Genomic DNA, 20,045 nt, shown 5'->3' with positions numbered 1-20,045 from the left:
AAGATTTTTAGGAAAGCTAAGCCCATCTTACTGTTGCTGTTTTTAACATCCCTAGCCAGACCTACTTCTGGCAAATTTTGTTTACTTTCCATTTGCTTCATTTCAAGCCAACAAAGCTCACAAGCAGAATCAGCAGAACTACTGCAAGCACTTCCAGTTTCACAGAATTACTGTTACTGGCAGCAGAACTGGCTGCTGTGACCACACCAGCTCTGCTCCAGCTGAAAAACTCAAATACCAATAAAATTTGCCTCACACTGGCACCTCCTGGGAGGCCCCACAACCCCTGCTGGCAGCAAAACCCAGAGCTCCTGCTGAGCAAGCAAAAGCACCTTCTCAAGGAACAAAAATCCCTGTTCTGTGCCATTTGATGTGGGTCTGGGCTTTCCAGGAACAATCCCACACTCTCCCTGCCCTGATTGGGCCCCCAGGTTCCATTTCCAAACCCAGAGATTTTGGGAGTGCTCCCCTTTAGCTGGCCCTGTCTTGCAAGAATCAATGGTTGCTCTTTTTCCCTGCTAAAAGTTCTGCAGGATCTTCAGCAGGTCGGCTCCTCCTGCTGGAATTTCACTGATCCAGATGCTCTGGAGATGTTTGATCTTTTGCTCCTGGGTAAATCCTGACCCCAAGACAGCTTTCCCTTCTTATTCCCATCCTCCTGATCCCAGCAGAGAGCACAGAGCTCCACCTAGTGTCCTCCTGCCTTCCCGCGGGTTCTAACTCGTGTTTCTCAACGAAAACATAAAGCAATTCCAGCTTTAGCTGTCAGCTTTACTGAATTCTGTCATCCTCGGTGCCAGGGCTGTCGAGCAGCCAAGTCCAGCACTGTCCCAAGTTTGGCTGAACTCAGACCATTACAAATCTAAGCAGATAAAATATGATAATTTCCCCTGGGTTTTCTTGCTGAGTCCCATTACTGAATAATTTCCCAAAAACACATCAGTAATTTAGGCCAGGATTTGTACAGATCACAGACCTACAGCAGTCACACCTGTTTGTCCTGAGTGGGATGAGGGGGAGAGCTCATGACCTGTCCTCAGGACAAGAAACACGAGGAGCTGCTGGAGGGGTCCAGCGGAGGCCACAAAGGTGATTTTGGGGTCTGGAGCATTTCCCTCATGAGGAGAGACTGCGGGAGCTGGACTTGGTTATTCTGGAGAAGGGAAGGCTGAGAGGGGATCCCATAAATCCATAAAATACCCCCAAGGGGTGTCAGAGGACGGTGCCAGGCTCTGTTCAGGGATAGGACAAGAAGCAATGGCCATAAAATAAACCACAACGAGTTCCACCTCAACATGAGGAAGGACTTTTTTTCCATGAGGGTGGCAGAGCCCTGAACAGCTGCCCAGGAAGGGCCTGCAGTCTTCCTCTGTGGAGACATCCCAAACCCACCTAGACGTGTTACTGTGTCACCTGCTCCAGGTGACCTGCCTGGGCAGGGGGTTGGACTGGATGATGTCCAGAGGCCCCTTCCAACCCAAACTCCTCTGATGATTCTGTGGCCTCTTCAGAGCCCTGCCTCCCGCTCCGTTATGCCGGGATGGAGCCGAAGGGCCGTTGCCGAGGTGTGCTCCCGAGGGCTGAGGCGGCTGTGCCCTCAGAGACCGGACCGACCCGGGCCCGCTATCCCTGAGGGAGCCGAGGCCGTGAGGGCAGCCGAGATCTCGCGAGATGCCGCCATCGGGAGCAGCTGCGGGGGCCAACACCTCGCGAGATCCCGACTCACACCGCTCACCCCCGCACGCGCCGCAGCAGCCGCGCTCTCTCATTGGCCCGGCTCCCGCGCGCGCGCCGACCCTCCACCAATCAGCAGGCGGCGGAGGGAGACCCTGCGCTGCGCGCGCTTGGCCCCGCCCACCCTCCTCGCGCCCCTCCCGCCTTTCCTCCCCCGCACCCCCGGCACGGCTGAGGGGGCGCGCGGTGCACGCCGGGACGGCAGCGCGCGCCGCGGCCGGGAGGAGGCGGAGGAGCCAAGATGGACGCCGGGTTCTTCCGCGTAAGTGCCGGCCCGGGGGGCCCTGAGGGCGGGCGGGCGGCGCGGCGGCCCTGCCGGGACACGGGGACACCGCCCGGCCCCGCCGCAGGCCCGCGCTGGAGCCGCGCTGCCCCGCGCGGCGCCGCCGTGCCCCCCCGCCCCCGCCCTGCGCAGGCTCCTCGCCGCGGAGAAAATGGCGGCGGGAAGAGGCCGCGGCGGCGCGGCCCGGGCGGAGCGGGGGAATCGCGGGGCTCCGGGCCGGGCTCGGCACGGGGGGAAGCTCCGCGGTTGCGCCCGGGGCTGCGCTCCCCGGCCAGGTCCCGGTGGGGCCCGGAGCGGCCTCGGCCCCGGCGGTCCCGACCCACGCGGGGCCGTGTCACCGCTGCGACCCCCGCGCTGCGGGGAGGGGAGAAGGGGCCGAGGGGCTCTGAGGGGCCAGCCCGGGTTTGCGCTGTCCACGTTCTTTGGTGTCTACGTTCGAAGCGAATAAACAACGCTGCCCTAGTTTTTATTGAGGCATTTTAGAGGTTATTAAGTGTATTCGTAGCAAAAAGAAGTTAGGCTGTAGTCATACGTTAGTATTTTATTTTTAATCCTTGAGTGTCTTCTCTAGTCCTACAGCTGTGCTGCATTTTCTTCAGAGATCGTGACCCCTACCCAGGGTCTATTTATTTTCTACTTTTTTCCTCCATTAATTGAAAATACCTTATTTTTGGAGTTTCCATGATAATTTTGAGAACCAGTCTAAATTTCAAGGTTCATTCATTTATTCAGCCCCTATTATTTTCATTTCCTGCAGCTAGGTCACTTTAAAAACACGGCAGCACGCATAACCCTTCCTTTATTTCAGTTCTGTTCATGGACTAACTCGAGAAAAATAATTGCAGATTAAACCCACACTTGCTCTAATGCAGTTGTTAAAAGGTTTACAAATCAGGTAGTTGTGATTGACAGAGGATTACTGGGGCTCAAAATTCAGCATTAGAAATCTAATATTCTTTTAAAGTGGCCTGTGGAAGGTGGCATTTTATAAAAACCAGAGCAGCGTGGCACTGACACAGGGCTGTGAACAGTGTTGTGGGTTTATCCTGGGTTCAGGAGGAAGCAAATGTGAAATGACAGAAATGCAGCAGAGCAGCAGTTTGGACTCCCCATACCAAGCTGCCTCCTGTTTATAATTCTGTCAGCAATTCACATTTCTGTGAAGCTCCAGTGCAGATTTATTTTGTCTGTCTTTAAATTTCTGTAGCCCCCTTGCTCTGTCCTGCTTGGTTCCCTTTGCTGCTTGCCACGTGTTACCAACAAGAAACTTCCTTTGCATTTCCCTTCTGGGTTGTGAAACAATTAAAAAAAAACCACCAAAAGAACATTCAGTTGTTGAGTGAGCTGGCAAGTACTGTGGGTGTTTTGTAAGCCACGCTGCAGACTGCAAATACTGTAAAGAGTTCTAATCCCTGCAAGTGCCTGTGCCACAGTCAGGTTTTAGGATTCCCATGTTCTGGAATGCCAAATGGGAATGTCAGTGGATTGTTCCCTTTCAATAACTGATGACTTTGCAACATTTTAATGTTGCTAATTCCATTTCTGACCACAGTTGACTCAGAATTTGGGGTTTTATCTTCTTTATTATCGTTTAATTCCTTAGCAATTTATATTTTTTTTTACCAAACCCTGTTCCTCTATTGAGAATTACCTGTACATAATTCCCTGTTTTCCATCAGCCACGTTGGTTTCCAGAATAAACTTCCCAAGCTGTGGGTTTGTCCACATCTCCCCTAATCCCTGCCTGGTTCTGTTCACTTCTCTGCCAGTAAATTTTCCAGAACTGGGCTTCCAGACCTTTCCCTCCACAATGAATTAACCTACAGCTCCTGTCCATGGAAGTGCAGCCAGTTGGTGAACTTTTAACAGAGTTAAAACAGAGCAGGATCAATAAAATGCATTCTTTGTACTTCTCTGCTCCCTGCTTTGCCTCAGGGAAACTGCCCAAAGCTTTCAGAGGTGTCACTGTAAGCAAACAGGCCTGGACAGAGGAAAAACACACTATTTTTTTTACAAAGGAATTAATAAAGCCTTCTCCTGGCAGTTTGATGCTGTTAATATTTTAATTTTTGGGCAGTGCCAGGGGAGTTATGGCTGAGGTGTCAGTGTGGGGCTCAGGAGCTGCTCACCCCAAAATCCTCAGCACCTGGTGAGAGCTGAAATTGAAAAGCATCTGGAAAGGTTTTTTGGGTGGAATAAATGGCAAAAAAACACCTCACAGATTGGTTTCACTGGTGGGAAAATAACCCTTGGAGGTGTTTGAAGGCCCTGCAGGCTGAAACTGTTGTTTGCTGTGCCCCAGGGAACCAGTGCAGAGCAGGACAATCGCTTCAGCAACAAGCAGAAGAAGCTGTTGAAGCAGTTGAAGTTTGCAGAATGCTTAGAAAAGAAGGTAAGTGGGATGGGGAAACAGGGAGTAAAACTCAGCAGTCAAAGAGGATTCCCTGGGTGTCAGGTGGAGCAGAGGAATGTGAGGAATGTCTTCTCTAAAACCAGAGTGGAGGATGTCTGGAGTGTCCTCTTGAGCATCAGGTGCAGCAGCGATATCAGTGACTGGTTAAGATATTAAATATCACCAGCAGGCTTTTGTGTAACATACAGCTTCAGAAGAAGTCAGCTTTCCAGCAAATGCTGATTAATTTGGAGTTCTGAGCATCCTTAAAGGCAGCCCCCCAAATGGTTGGAGGCTGGTGGACAGGGGAAGTGCTGAGCCTGCATCAAGATTTGCTTTATCATTCAGTTTCATTTCATTTAATTTCATCATTTACTTGGGAGTGACCAGCAAATCATACACAATACAAGTTTCACTTTGGTTTTTCCCCTCTCTTCTCTTGCTGGTACTTTATTAGAGTTTACTAGAAATTTGCTGTGTTTTGATTTCTGTTATCATTTCTAGATTCTAATTTTAGCTGCTCAGGAGAGGGAAGTTGATATTAGGGAGAAAATAAAAGGGTATCCAAAGGTGTGCTTTGATCAAACTGTAATCTCTGCTGAGCAACAGCAAAGTGGTTTGAAACAAAACTAAGCTGAAGTAATTTATGAAGCAGCACAAAATTCATTCTGCAGTGAAAGAATTCAGAGCACCCTGATCTCGTGTATTTAGTGAAAATGTTGTGTTTGTCCTGGCTCTTTGATACAGGTGGACATGAGCAAAGTAAATCTGGAAGTAATCAAACCATGGATAACAAAACGAGTAACAGAAATCCTTGGATTTGAAGATGATGTAGTAATTGAATTTATATTCAACCAGTTGGAAGTGAAGGTAACAATTTTGTTGTGGATATTGTTTCTAAATGTGTAACATAATTATTTATGAATTCTATTGAATCTTTGAATTTCTCAAGTACAGTTAGGAGGGGTTTTGTTACTTTGTATATTTTTGAAAGAAATTCACTGTGTAACAGCTGTAAGGCTGGAAGTTTAGTGAAGGTGCATAGTTTGCAAACTGCTCAGGTGAAAAAAAATCAAACTTACTGTTTTAATTTTGCTGTTACATGTTAAGTTACTTTGACAGCAATTTTCTAATGATGATGTGATTTATGATTTAAAAGGCCTGAACCAAAATGGAAGTTATTCCTTGCGTCTGAAGTATAGCACCATCACCTTATTAGGTCACAGCAGAGTGAGTGTCCAATGTCGCTCTGACCCAACTCCCTTGATGATGCAGTGTGTGTTTGGAGGTGAGTTGTGTAAAGTGGCCGAACCAAAACACCCAGGAAAGAGCAATTGGGCAAAGCTTTACACTGCTCTTGAAATTACTGTAAAGCAGCTCAGGTTTTGTGTGCAGCATGAGGGGAATTCTGAATTGATCCCATGGTAATTTAATGGAGAGTGCTGGAATCAGTGTAGACACCAGATCCATAGCTGTGTTAATTTTTCCTTTTGCTAACTGCTGTAGGCAGCATTTACAAATAGTATTTGCTGTAGTTAATCTTCAGACTGATACACGAGATTATTTAATGCAGTAAACTTCGTGTGAAGGCTATGAATAATATGAGGTGGTAATAAGTTCAGTTTTTGTTAATATCTGCCACTGTGCCACTGCAACCCAAGGGACAGTAAAAGCTGTACAATACGAATTATTGGCAAACATTCTCATGCTGATGTACTTTACACTTAATCTTTCTTCCTAAGAGTTCAACCTTGTGTTTTGAGAGAACAGTTGACATTTCAACTGATAAAGGTATTGCTGTTTAAAAAAAACCCTTTAAATTTCACTTTATTTTGAAGATGTTAATATCTATTTCATAAATATTTAGATACTTTCATGTATAGAGAACAAAAAGGGGAAATAATTGTAAATACTAAGCTAAACTAAAGCCAGGGGTCGTAATAGGAAATGTTTTTTCTTATCATGTGTTAGTGTAATACAATCTGAATACTCATTTTAATTCCCCTTATACTAAGCATGATTAAAGTTTAGAACTTTTTTTAAAGAACAATCTTTTCTTTTTTTGTGGTTGTGTACTCATTATTGCTTGTTCGTCTTTTGCAATTTAGATAAATGATATAACATTAAACTCAAGGTGGTTGAGTTGCAGTAGGGAGTCGGAAGCAAGCCAAGGGAACATCTTTCTCTACAGGGGACTTGGCGATTCCAAACCCCCCAAGGTTCCAAGAAGAAACTGAAGACACCTGGAATCTGTACTTGCTTTGTGCTGTTGAGCTGTGCTTGTTATATGGACCTTGTTGCTTGACCAACAAACGACATTAGAATTTAAAAGCCCATTTTAACTTTGAAACCTTTTGACCTCTTAACCCTTTGTGGACATGACTCGGTGACCTTGAGGACACTCTGTAAGGCACCTCCATAGCTTGTGCTCCCTCAGGCAGGCAGAGCCTTAGTTTGGGAGAAAGTCAGAAAATGCATGCATGACTCTTGGCCTGTCACAGCAGGAGGACAGGGATTAGCAGGCTGCCATCTCCAGTGCCAGGCACTGACACAGCTTCTGTCCCTTGTGCAGATGTTGAGAGAGACATTTCCAAGCAAGCAGAATCAAAACCACCAGAAAAATTACATTTAGAATGTAACTCTGAAATCTCCTAGCAGCATTGTAATGGTGTGTTAAATTAAAGGCCCCTGAGTTCCTGTAGAGCAGCCACATGGTCCAAAAAAACTTACAAAACCCACAAAGGATTAACAGGCCTTTCTGAATATTTATGGTAAGGCACAAAAAGAAAAAAAAATTAATAGTACAATAAACTTACATTGATGAGAAATGGCTAGGGAAAGATTTTTAAAAAGTAGTTTTTGAGTGTATATGTATTTTAGCCCCCATGGTAGTTTTAATTTAAGTTTGATATAGACTGACTGTTGTTTTTGCAGATAACCGGTTTGTCTTCCTGTCATATCTCTTTGCAGAACCCAGATTCCAAAATGATGCAAATCAACCTGACTGGTTTTTTGAATGGGAAAAATGCTAGGGAGTTCATGGGAGAACTGTGGCCACTGCTATTAAGTGCACAAGAAAACATTGCTGGTATTCCAACTGCATTTCTGGAACTGAAGAAAGAAGAAATAAAACAACGACAGGTGGGATTCTTTACATGGAGTTGTGGGTGGGTTGTGAGCATGGGGCAGAACTGGTGGCTGTTCCAGTAGAGAGTTTGGGATCAGCAGAACTCTGCTGTGTGGGCAAAATGTTCCAGGCCTGAAGCAGTATTTGCTGGTGTTGGACATGCATATTTGATAAGGTCTGTGTGCTGCCTCTGAATTAAGTGCTGATATTTGGTTGCACAGATAGAGCAGGAGAAACTGGCTTCCATGAAGAAACAAGATGAAGACAAAGAGAAGAGAGATAAGGAAGACAAAGACAACAGAGAGAAAAGAGACAGATCCAGGAGTCCAAGAAGGTAATGAAAATGCACAGGCAGCATATCAGGAACAGAGGGAGGACACGTGGCAGAGGAGAACTAATTGAGCTGTGGAAATACTTCCCTTAGCTATTGTAGCAGGCTGGCCTGACCTAGAGCTGAACAGGAACTGCGGGTGAACCAGAGCAGCTCTGACAGGGGTGTCATTTTTACTGCTTTATCTGTTCCAGGCATTGTTAGGTGCAGTTTTGAGGGGGTTGGAATTTCTGTTTGACATCTCAATTTGCCTGTCAGTTAGCAGCAGGAAGTGCAGTCCTGTGTGTGCTTTACCTGCTGCAGGCAGTGCAGGTGTCACTGTGTGCAGGGGCTCTGAACTGTCCCCATGCTGTGGGTGTCCCTGTGTGCAGGGGCTCTGAACTGTCCCCGTGCTGTGGGTGTCCCTGTGTGCAGGGGCTCCGAGGTGTCCCCATGCTGAGTGTCCCTCTGTCCCTGTGTGCAGGGGCTCTGAGCTGTCCCCATGCTGAGTGTCCCTCTGTCCCTGGTGCAGGGGCTCCGGGGTGTCCCCACGCTGAGTGTCCCTCTGTCCCTGTGTGCAGGGGCTTTGAGCTGTCCCCATGCTGAGTGTCCCTCTGTCCCTGTGTGCAGGAGCTCCGAGGTGTCCCTGTGTGCAGGGGCTCTGAGCTGTCCCCACACCGAGTGTCCCTCTGTCCCTGGTGCAGGGGCTCCAGGGTGTCCCCACGCTGAGTGTCCCTCTGTCCCCACGCTGAGTGTCCCTCTGTCCCCACGCTGAGTGTCCCTCTGTCCCTGTGTGCAGGGGCTCCGGGGTGTCCCCACGCTGAGTGTCCCTCTGTCCCCACGCTGAGTGTCCCTCTGTGTCCCTCTGTCCCCAGGCGCAAGTCCCGCTCCCCGTCCCCGCGGCGCCGCTCGTCTCCCGTGCGCCGCGAGCGCAAGCGCAGCCACTCGCGCTCGCCCCACCACCGCACCAAGAGCCGCAGCGCCACCCCTGCCCCCGAGAAGAAAGAGGCCACTCCTGAACCAGAGCCCTCCATCAAACCAAAGGAGACCGTGGTGCAAGAGGCGACTTCAAACAGGTGGGAACTCTGTGTGCAGAGACATGTGTTACCTTTAAAAAATAGAATTAATATCGTAATACCTCACTGGAGCTTGGCTTGGGCAATGCCTGCTCTTCCCTGTGCCCCTGCAACAGCCAAAGCATTTATTTTGTAATCTTCAGTGAGGTTTCTTTGTCCTATGCAGAATTCTAAGGGCAGTGTGCTCCGCTGCCACTGTGATTTCATTGTTGACACTTGTGACAATGTCATCTTGACTCCCAGCTGCTGTCATCATGTAGCCTCTATGTTGCTTATTCTCCTTTTTGAATCATTGTACCACATTTTAACTCTTTTCACAGTTCTGGAGCAATTTGTCAGAGAAGGGGCAGGAGAATGTTTGTTGTAGGGGAATATCTTGGCAGCTTCTACAATGTTGCTCTGCGGGTTGTGGTTTGTATGCGCTTACAAATGAAGTCCTTGTTTTTAACAGTGATATTCCAAAACCTCCTAAACCTGAACCTCCTGTACCAGAGACTAAGGAAACTTCACCAGAACGTAATTCAAAGAAGGAGAGAGAGAAGGAGAAGGAGAAGACTCGTCAGAGATCCCCAACTCGATCCAAGTCCAGGTCACGATCCCGGTCCCGTTCTCCATCTCATTCTCGACCCAGAAGGCGCCATAGATCACGGTCAAGGTAGGGCTTCAGGTGCTGACTGTGAAGGTTGGGAGCATTTCCTGCTGGAGGTGCCACTTAATGTTCTGGGTTAGTGATGTTTTAGAGGTGTTGAGCTGGAGATGTTTTCGGCCAAATGAGAAAGATGCATCTGGGGGTGTTTGTATTGATTTACGAGAAGATGCTCACAGTGACCAGTATGGACCCAAGAAGGAATTGAACTACTTAATATTGATAATGGGAATTGTGTAGCCTTTCTTTAGGATGGGTTTGATGCTGAAAATTGTTCAAAAATCTTTCTTTACCTCCTTTTTTTATTATTCTGCTACTTAATAGAGGGATATTGTTAAACTTCAAATCCCTGATTGTGTCTGTACCTAAACACAGCCTTAGTACGATGCACTTGGAAGAAAGCAGCTGTGCACTGAGTGCCCCGAGGATAAATTTCCTCAACTAGAAGTTAGGTATTTGCTAGTTTAGAAGTTAGGTATTTGCTTTTCCTTGGCACTCTGATTGTGACAGGTCTTGCCCCCCTAGGAGGCGACCCAGCCCGCGGCGCCGGCCGTCCCCGCGCAGGAGGAGCCCGCCCCGCAGGATGCCTCCCCCACCCAGGCACAGGAGGAGCAGATCCCCCGTCAGGCGGTAAGAGCCCTCCCTGCCTTTTGAGACAGCTGCAAGTGCTAAGCCTGGAAAGTTAAAGGAACTGTAGCTGTGTTAGTTCCCAAAATCCCCTCGTTCTTCTCACCTTAGCGCTGGCGGGTGTGTGATTAGAGTGATGGGAAAAGTGCACTGCCACATTTCCTAAGTGTGTTGTGGGATTGCAGCTGTGAAACAATTTCTTAGTTAGGATAGTGATGAGAATTCCACCTGTTTTGAAAAGTGGCAGTTTCAGAGCTTTTTTCTTTTTTGCTTCTTCAAACAGCTCTGTGTAGATCCCAGCACAGACTGACATGACATCTCTTAAGGCTTTTTTGCTTAAGTCTTAGCACTTTTCTTTCCTGCCTGGGAAAAAAATTAGAACAAGTAATTGAATTTTACTGTTTGGGAATTTTTAATTATTACTTGTATTTCTATCACGTAAAATGAAACTGAGACTTGAAATATGTTTCTTCTTCGTGTTCTCTTACTTAAGATTCTTCAAGATTTGCCCTTTTGTTGTTGAAAGTCACATTTTTCACAGCATAAGAATTGTTGTAGAGCAAAGCTCGTATCTGCCATGCAAAGTAAATGACGTGCTTTTGGCAGTGTCAAAATAGATATTTACCTTCATGGAGAGAACAGATTCTGATCCTCTTCATAGGAAGAGAATCAAAGTGATGTTGGTTGTGTACAGCAGTTGTTTTTGAGGAAGGAACACTTCTTTTCCTTTCTGTGACAAGGTGATGACTATTTCCTGAGTTTGTCAATATGTTCATTTCACACAGTTACTGGGAAAACTGTGAAAAGTATCAAACATGTATGTTGCAAGATGTACAAGAGCTCCCTTTCAGCAAATGTTTATCTCACTCAAGGTAGGGTTTCTTTTTTCCAGGTTCTCAGGAATTCTGCAGCCAAAGGTGGATTCTGCAGGTACACAATTGCAACAGAACTTGCCACAAATTTTGCCGCAGAATTCTGAGGCCCTACCTTTTAAAATTGCAAAGTAAAATGAAAGACTAAAACATAAGGATGGATAGATGGATTTTGAATTGTTAAGTTGTTAAGTTGTCTGAAACTTTCACCTCCTGGTGTAAAACATTTTAGTGTCCTTGCACACTAAACTCTTACCCAGATCTGCTCTGGAGATCTTTAAGTCACACGTGCTAACACAGACAATTCTCGTAACCACCCAGAAGTTACAGAGCCCAACCAAAACTAATTGTTTCCAGGGGCAAAGCTTAGCTGTAGCCTGTAGACTGACAGAAAGCCAGTGAAGGTGACACTAACAATTTTTAGCTCACTATGATAGTTTAAGAATAACTGTGAAAGATTGGTCGTTATCCTCCTCTTCTCCAAACCGAGTGTCGCAGGCTGTCCACCGTGTTTGGGAAGTGCTGTTGTCTGTGGCTCAGTGTCCGTGCTTGCAAACAACCGCAGTTCTTTGTTCTCTGTGCTGAGCTGTTCCCCTGGGTGGCCGGGCAGGGCCTGACGCGGCCTTTGCTTTGCAGGAGAAGACGCTCCTCGGCCTCGCTGTCGGGCAGCAGCTCCTCGTCGTCGTCGTCGCGCTCGCGCTCTCCACCAAAGAAGGCTCCCAAGCGGCCGGCGGCCAGCCCCCCGCGCAAGGCGCGCCGCCTGTCGCCCTCGGCCAGCCCGCCCCGGCGCCGCCACCGGCCCTCGCCCCCCGGCAGCCCCCCGCCCAAGCCCCGCCGCTCGCCCTCGCCGCAGCAGCCCGGCCGCGCCCGCAAGAGCCGCGCCTCCGCCTCGCCCGCCAGGGCCGCAGGTGAGGGACACGGCAGGGCTGGAACCACCTGGAACCACCTCCTGCTCCCTCGGAGGGCACGTGTGGGGTTTGTAGGGGTGGGAAAGCACGAAGGGACGGCGTGAATCGCAGCTGAGCTGCTTTGTTTTGTCTTGTAGCACCCAAACATAAGAGTACCGAGAAAAGAGAATCTCCTTCGCCAGCACCCAAGCCCAGGAAAGCAGAATTGTCGGAATCAGGTACGGCTCTGGCTTCTGAGCTCTGTTCCAGGTGGGGTTTTATCCACTTCACTTGGGTGGTGAAGTGCTGAGTCCTTATGGAAGTCTGGCATTGAAAGCAAGAGTTTTCAGAACTCTAAAGATGAGCAGTCCTACTGCCTCATTCTATCCAAGATTGCTTGGAATAAAAGTTCAGTCAGTGTTCAGCCTTATGTTATCCTGAGATCTGAGGGGGGAAAAGCCCACACTGATGGTGTGCTGTCCATAATTTTGCTTCTGCCTGCATAAATCTGTATCCTTGGTTTAAATGCCCTGTCCTTGTGTGTCCTTTCAGAAGAAGACAAAGGAGGCAAAATGGCTGCAGCAGATTCTGTCCAACAGAGGCGCCAGTACAGGAGGCAAAACCAACAGTCTTCATCTGGTATGGAGCACAGAAATTCCCAAAAACTGGGTTCTGGTTTACTTTTGCAGGAAGTAGTTAAGTTCAAATACAGATTAAAACTATTTGCTCTGTGCTCTGCAGTGCTATTGTAAACTTAATTACAGATTTGCCACTCATAATGAGGTCACTTTAATTATTGCTCAGGAAGAATAAAAGTATGGCTTTTAAAGGTTATTACATCTTTTGTTAATGGGTTTGCATCTTTAAAAGTCACGCTTCTAATCTCTTAACATCACGCACAAATATTGTGTGCTGTGGATTACTTCATCTGTCCTTACTTTGGACTCTTTTATGCTTGGGATCAGTAAATTCACTTGGGTATTTTTGTACACACAATTTCAAAAAGCAGCTGCAGTTCACCTTTTAAATTACCTATTTATACTTTAGTTCAACCAACACCTTTAGCTGATCTGCTTTTAAATTTTGGGTTCTGTTCTGCGGGAGGGGAGGCTGCCTTGAACTGCAGCATGTCCCTGTTAGTGACGGGTGTCCCAAGGATGGTTTTCCAGAGAGTGATTGTTCTACGTTTGCAGATTCTGGTTCCTCATCTTCCTCAGAAGAGGAGAGGCCCAAGAGGTCGAACGTGAAGAACGGGGAGGTGGGCAGGCGCCGCCGGCACTCGCACTCGCGCAGCCCCTCGCCCTCGCCCCGCAAGCGCCAGAAGGAGTCCTCCCCTCGGTAACTGCTGAGCTTAACCCACCCTTCTCTTACTCACTGCTTCTCTCTGCAACTCTCACCAAATACACATCAAGTCATGCCCGCTCTGCCCAGTTTCTTTCAAGATTTCCTTCTCATTACACTCATTTGGTAAAAATTGCTCTGACCTTTCTTTGATAGTGTTCGTTTTTGCCTCAGATCCGTGGCAGATCTGTTTTGTTTTGTTTTCCCTCCACTGCTCTCAGGATGCAGATGGAAAAGAGGTGGCAATCACCAGTGATGAAAAGGTTGGTTAGAAATTCATCTCTTAAAGAGGCTGTCATTTATTTTGGCATGGATAAGCATTTGCCATCCTTTGTCCTTTAGACTTGCACACTCACAGTGAGGGAGATTCAGACTGATGTGCTCCTCTGTGTTGGACCTGGAACCATTTCACTGGCAAAAAGAGAAGGAGCAGCACCTGCTCTGTGTCCCTCACTGCTCACCCCTTATTAATTCATATCAGGCTGTGACATCAGTAACTTTGATGTTGTTACTGTGTGCACCTCACTGATGCCTGCAAACAGCTGAACATTTGTGTTCCTCAGGGCTCCTCACTCCAGCCCCCCAGCGTGGGGTGAGCAGTGCTGGATTCCTGCTGCCCCTGGCTCAAACCCTCCTGCACACTTGCAACAAGCAGTTAAGATCTCGATCTTCTGGGTCAGAGGCAATTGGAGTTTTCAAAACTCTCCTTCCTCAGTTCATGAGAGATTTGGAACTGCTTTAAGACAATCAGTAAAACAGCAGTGACTTCTTTATTTATGACACATTTTGATCTAGGACTATAGAAAGGTGCAGGAAGCTCGATGGGTGTATTAATTGGATGTAATGACCCTTGAGCAGGCTGTAATTAAGCCCTAGATACTCACAGCACACATCATGATGTAGCAGATAAGGATGACTCCCTCACCAATGCAGACCTTCCTAATTATGAATCCTGTCAAACATTTCTATGGAAAACAGGTTGGGATTCAAGGGCTTTGATCTTGTTTTGCAACACACTGAATTCACGTACTGCCTGTTGCATAAATACATGGTTAATTAGGACAGTTAGTACATTTGAAGGCTGGGGGTTTTTTTAGATCATAAAAGAACGTTGTATGTTGGAGCAAACTCTTATCTATAAAAGTGTATCTCATTGCCTTGGAGAACAATACCCAGATATTTGAAATCAAATCTCACTTCATGTAAATGAGCTGCTTTGCTTTTTAATGGCTCTCATTTTTCCCTTATCCAGTCATTTTATCTTAATTGCTTTTTTTAAAAAAGAAATATTTCACTTTACCAATATTCCGCTCCTTTAAAATTCTATGCAAGTCTATGTTGGATTAAAATTCCCCCTTCCAGAAGTCTGTTGTAAACCCTGCAAAGCAGAAAATTGCTCATTTGGTGAACAATTTTAATCCAGAGAGCTGCCGTTCAGCAATTGCTGTGGGTTTTTTCAGAAAGAAATAAATGATTTTGGATTTCAGATGGAGCACAGTTTCACACTGTGAAGAAAATTACCTCCACCCAAGGCAAAATCAGCACATGATCCATCACTTATTCCAACCATTTGGTCTTTCTCTGGCAACAGGGTGATGATGGATCAGGTTGTGCAGATGTGGAATTGTGTCCTGGCTGATGTGGTGGGCTCAGAGTCACAGTGAGACACCCGTGGTGGCCCCAGGGGCACAGTCACACCCGTGGTGGCCCCAGGGGCACAGTCACACCCGTGGTGGCCCCAGGGGCACAGTAAGACCCCCGTGGTGGGCTCAGAGTCACAGTCCGACGCTCACCGTTTCACTCTACAGAAAGTTTTAAGCACATTTCTTTCCACTAGAACCCCATTTTGAGGTGCATGAGGGAGCAGATGTTGTGCAGTGACAGCAGAGCACAGAGCAGCTGTGGCTCAGCTGGCACGTGCTGATGTGTCCCCGTTCTCTGCAGCAGGAGGAGGAGGAGCCCCTCGCCGCCCCCCACGCGCCGGCGCCGCTCCCCTTCCCCGGCGCCGCCGCCCCGGCGCCGCCGCTCGCCGTCCCCACCCCGCCGAAGGTACCGGTACCACGCTGGGCTGGGACAGGGCCCTGCTCCCAGTCCCTTACTGGGAACACGAGGGGGCTGTGTGGGGTTGGGCGTGGTGGTTGCATGGCCTGGGTGCCATTGGGTTGGTGCTGCAGATCCTGAGTTGGAATCAGAACTCTGGGTTGGGTTCGGTTGGAAGGGACCTTAAAGCCCATCCAGTCCCACCCTGCCATGGCAGGGACACATTCCTCTGTCCCAGGCTGCTTCAAGCCCTGTCCAGCCCAGCCTTGGGCACTGCCAGGGATCCAGAGGCAGCCACAGCTGCTCTGGGCACCTTTGCCAGGGCCTGCCCACCCTCCCAGGGAAGGATTCCTTCCCAATCTCCCGTCTGACTCTGCCCTCTGGCAGTGGGAAGCCATTGTCCAGCCTGGCCTTGGACACTGCCAGGGATGGGGCGACCACAACCTTTCTGCATAACTTTAAAAGACTTTTATTTTAAACTCTTAGATCTTCTAAAGAATTCTAGTTTAAATTTTGAGGAGTTTAAAGAACTCTATAGAGTCCTTTTGCCCCTCTCTGGGTGCACTGCAGGGCACTGCTGGCTGACTGCCATGCCTGGGTGGCCTCTGAGCGTTTGTTCTCTTTGCAGGTCTCCGTCACCGCCCCCGCGCAGACGCTCCCCCTCTCCACGGAGATATTCCCCCCCAATCCAGAGGAGATACTCCCCGAGTCCCCCTCCCAAGAGGAGAACAGCCTCTCCTCCTCCCCCTCCCAAAAGAAGGGCCTCCCCTTCCCCCCAGTCCAAGCGCAGAGTCTCCCACTCCCCCCCGCCAAAGCAGAGGAGCTCCCCCACTGCGAAGCGGCGCTCCCCTTCCGTATCCTCCAAGCACAGGAAGGGGTCTCCTCCCAGCAGATCCAACAGGGAAACACGTTCTCCACCACAAAACAAAAGGCATTCACCTTCACCACGGCCTCGAGCTTCCCACCCCTCGTCCAGCCCTCCGCCGCCGCGCCGGGGAGCGTCGGCGTCGCCGCAGAGGAGACAGTCCCCCTCACCCAGCAGCAGGCCCATCAGGAGGGTGTCCAGAACGCCAGAACCCAAGAAAACAAAGTAAAAAAACCCATCTTTGTCTGCTTTGGGTTTGGTGAGGGGTTGTTGTTGAGTTGTGATGCAGTGAAAGTAGTTAAGGAGTCACAGAATCATAAAATGGTTTGGGTGGGAGGGGACCTTAAAGCCCATCCAGTCCCACCCTGCCATGGCAGGGGCACCTTCCACTGTCCCAGGCTGCTCCAAACCCCATCCAGCCTGGCCTTGGGCACTGCCAGGGATCCAGGGGCAGCCACAGCTGCTCTGGGCACCTGTGCCAGGGCCTGCCCACCCTCCCAGGGAAGGATTCCTTCCCAGTCTCCCATCTGACTCTGCCCTCTGGCAGTGGGGAGCCATTCCCCCTTGTGCTGCCTGCATGAAAAGCCCCTCTCCTCCTTTTTATAAGACCCTGAAATGCTGCCATGAGGTCTCCCTAGGTCCTTCCCTTTAATTGCTGGCTTTAAAGAAGATCTAACTTTGTCTTTAAACCTAACTGAAGGGGACCAACACTTCTCACTAGCTCAGAAATAATTCCCTAAGCGGCCATGATGAACTGCTATAATTGTAAATATTTTTGTCTTGAGTGAGATGCTGCTTTTCTGAGCAGACAGTGAAAAGTGTGGTGCTGGCTTCTGAATTTTTTTCAGAAGGGAAATGTAACTGAATGGAAAACTTTGCATAATTAAATAGCATTGCTGTTTCCTTGACTTTTAATATGATTATAACTTAGTTAAACCAGAAAGGCAGCAATCAGTTCTGAGCAGCAGCAGGATTGTTTAACAGCTGCATTATGGATCCACTCTGCAATTGGATTGTTTTGCCTTTTTTATCACATCAGCAAAGCAATTAATCTATTTATTTTTTTAAATCAATTTGAATCCTCTAAGGGCAGCTTGACCAGGTTAAAGCAGAGGTGTTCATTTGTCTCTTGTGTTGATATTCCCTTGGTTTGTGTCTCCTGTGCTCCCCAGGGCTTCCACCCCCAGCCCCCGGCGCGTGTCCTCGTCCCGCTCTGCGTCAGGGTCACCCGAGACGGCTCCCAAGAAGCACCAAGGCCCTGCCTCTCCTGCCCGCTCGCGCTCTCCCTCTGCAAACTGGTCACCTGCAAAGAAGGCCAAGAGCCCCACGCAGAGCCCCTCACCTGCCCGGGTACCTGTCTGCTCACAGAGCTGCCCTGCTGTGCTTCTGGGGCTGGGGTCAGCGGGGAGGGCCGAGCTGCTGGGCAGCCCCAGGGGTATTCACAGGGGGAGAACTGCTTGGGGTCATTCTTCGCAGTTAAAAATGTCTAAAAACAATTTGTAACATGAATTTTTCAAGTTTAACATCGCCCAAGTGTGGGAGGAGGTGGTGTTCTGTAGAAAATCAGACTTCTGAGAAAAAGTCTGTCCCATTTCATGAGTTTCATGGTCAGCAAAGTGAGGGGGGCTTATTTATGTTCAATATCCTGTGTACAAATTCAGAGTATTCCCAGTGGGAAGAGAACAGATTGTTTGGGATCTTCACCTCTTCTGAGGTGTTTCCCAGGGGCAGTTCCATTCTCTGCCAGAGAAGTTCGAAGCCTTGAAGATGAGTTGTAACATCTGCTGAATTATTTATTACAGAATTCAGATCAAGAAGGTGGTGGCAAGAAGAAGAAGAAAAAGAAGGATAAGAAGCATAAAAAGGATAAAAAGCACAAGAAACACAAAAAGCATAAGAAGGAGAAGGCTGCAGCAGCTGCAGCAGCTGCTGCTGTAGTCGCAGCAGACACCACCTCAGTACAGGGAGACCAGGAAGCAGAGACAGAACCCAAAAAGGTGAGAATGGGGACTTGGTGAAGGCAGGGCGGGTGTGCAGTGCTCTGGGGGTGCTCTGGCAGCCCCAGATTTGGGGCAGAGCAGGGTTTGGGCTGTGATTCCCTGTGGGGAGGGCTCAGGTGTGCCCAGGTGTTTGCAGCAGCTCTCTGTGTGTGTTTGAAGGAGACAGAAAGTGAACCCGAGGACAACCTGGACGACCTGGAGAAGCACCTGCGGGAGAAGGCGCTGAGGTCCATGAGGAAGGCGCAGGTGTCCCCCCCCTCCTAGGCCACCCTTTGATATAATGTACATTTTATTTGGTTTGTACTCAGAACTCAATTTCAAATTGCTAAATGTGTTTGAGCTTTAGGATATAACATTTGTTGTAATAATTGCTAGGTTGAGGTTCACCATGTACAAAGGGCATGGATTTACATTACAAAAGGTGTCCACAGTGTACTAGTGACATTCTTTCATTGACAGCATAATTTCATTTAGGGTGAGACTTTCTAGAAGCAGTAGGAATTTGTTTTGGAGGTTTCAGACATGACCATCAGTTCCCTCATTTCTTTGAAATCCAACAGAGCCTTGAGCAGAATTTGTGAGGGTCTCATTTGACTTCTTTTGTGTCACTTACATGATGCTACTAACCTTTGTGGTTTGTAGGCTTGCCCAGGAGTAAAACCACTGCAGAATTCAAGGAAGTACATCTCTATTTTAATGCTTTCTACTGTTGCCTGTATAGTCTCCATTAAAGCCAATCAAGAATAGCAATTTAGAGTGGTACATAAATGAAAGCATGTTGTTTACCAGGACACTGTGGGTTTATATTGATGTAAAATGTTGATTTGGAACACTGGAATTTCATTTGTATTTTTATGTTCTTTTTTTAAAGGGCAGTTTCCATGATCAGCAGTCCCAGACAAAAAAAAAATAATAATTCCTTCAGTTCCATAAATTTTGTTTGTGAGCTGTCGTTGCCCCATTCATAAATCTTGTCTCGTTACGGTTCTTCGGAGTGGTCTGAGCAACTTTCAGAGCTGTGTTCTTTGAAAGTTTAGAGGAACCTGAACTTTGGATATTGTCATGTTTTCACTGTTCTTTGTTTTTGTTTTTTTAACTAAAGCTATATAAAGCTTGTGGATTAAACAAAATAAATTTCTAAATTTAAACAGATGTTGGCTATTTTTATCTGGACATTTGCTAATCAGCTTTGTTTTGTGCAGGGCTAATGACTGCTCAGAAATGAGGAAGCATTTGATCCACTGTGGAAAATTTGGGGCTTTTAACTGGCCTGGCAGAGCAGGAAAAGCAATTTAATTAGTGATGCTCCCGTGGAGTTCTTGCCAAGCAGGAGTCAAAGAGCCTTACCTGGGCAGTGCTCTGAGAGGATGGAGGAGCTCAAAGTCAGTATTTGCTGTCAAAATCGCTGGTCAAGTGTTTCAAGAAATGAGCAGCAGGTTTGATTAACTTGGGGAAGGAGCTGTGGTGGTGTGAGAGCTCATCTGAGCAATCCTGGGGGCTCCCTGCCTTTCCATAATCCTGGAACCTCAGAGTGGGCCGGGTTGGAAGGAACCTTACAAACCATCAGTTCCAACCCCTTTAATCACACAGGAAACTTGCTGGGTTGGTGCTGTGGGATTCTTGTAGAAGCTCCAGCTGTGAGACTGAAATGAGCTCAGTTCTGAAGTCAGGGGTTCCTCTGGAAGGTGCTTGTGAATTCTCTAGTGCTGGAGCTGTGATGTTCACAGTGGAGTGTGGAGGTGGAGGAGCCTTTCCCTGCCCTTGTGCGGGGTTTAACCTGAGGCAGGGCTGGGAGGGTTTCGGAGCAGCTCCTGCACTCCCTTTGTGCTGCATCTTTTGTTCACA

The 20,045-nt window shown here is 48.0% G+C and overlaps 1 protein-coding gene across 7 annotated transcripts; it reads left to right on the top strand.

The window, feature by feature from the left end:
- The first annotated feature begins 102 nt into the window (after window positions 1-102).
- On the top strand, window positions 103-19,352 carry SRRM1 (serine and arginine repetitive matrix 1). 7 transcript variants are annotated; one of them, XM_063419066.1, is made up of 18 exons: window positions 103-1,996; window positions 4,320-4,409; window positions 5,157-5,279; window positions 7,380-7,550; window positions 7,758-7,870; window positions 8,722-8,922; window positions 9,374-9,577; window positions 10,094-10,198; window positions 11,704-11,874; window positions 11,917-11,975; window positions 12,113-12,193; window positions 12,507-12,593; window positions 13,148-13,292; window positions 15,240-15,344; window positions 15,964-16,425; window positions 17,373-17,550; window positions 18,003-18,197; window positions 18,360-19,352. In XM_063419066.1, the coding sequence occupies exons 1-18, from the start codon at window positions 1,976-1,978 to the stop codon at window positions 18,462-18,464; spliced, it is 2,616 nt and encodes an 871-aa protein (XP_063275136.1). In that variant the 5' UTR covers window positions 103-1,975; the 3' UTR covers window positions 18,465-19,352. The 7 variants fall into 7 exon arrangements, with proteins under 7 accessions (XP_063275136.1, XP_063275135.1, XP_063275133.1 ...); XM_063419065.1 differs by having other exon boundaries at window positions 11,704-11,975; window positions 12,510-12,593; window positions 13,172-13,292; XM_063419063.1 differs by having other exon boundaries at window positions 11,704-11,975; window positions 12,510-12,593.
- The last annotated feature ends 693 nt before the right edge of the window (window positions 19,353-20,045 follow it).

Source organism: Prinia subflava, chromosome 24 (assembly GCF_021018805.1).
Source record: "Prinia subflava isolate CZ2003 ecotype Zambia chromosome 24, Cam_Psub_1.2, whole genome shotgun sequence".
Taxonomy (NCBI): Eukaryota; Metazoa; Chordata; class Aves; order Passeriformes; family Cisticolidae; genus Prinia; species Prinia subflava.
This window is presented reverse-complemented; position numbering and strand designations above follow the sequence as displayed.

Coding starts and splice junctions, on each gene's coding strand:
- SRRM1 (XM_063419062.1), top strand. CDS start 1,976: ATGGACGCCGGGTTCTTCCGC. Junction 9,578..10,093: donor CGCCATAGATCACGGTCAAG/GTAGGGCTTCAG, acceptor TTGCCCCCCTAG/GAGGCGACCCAGCCCGCGGC. Junction 16,426..17,372: donor CCAGAACCCAAGAAAACAAA/GTAAAAAAACCC, acceptor TGTGCTCCCCAG/GGCTTCCACCCCCAGCCCCC.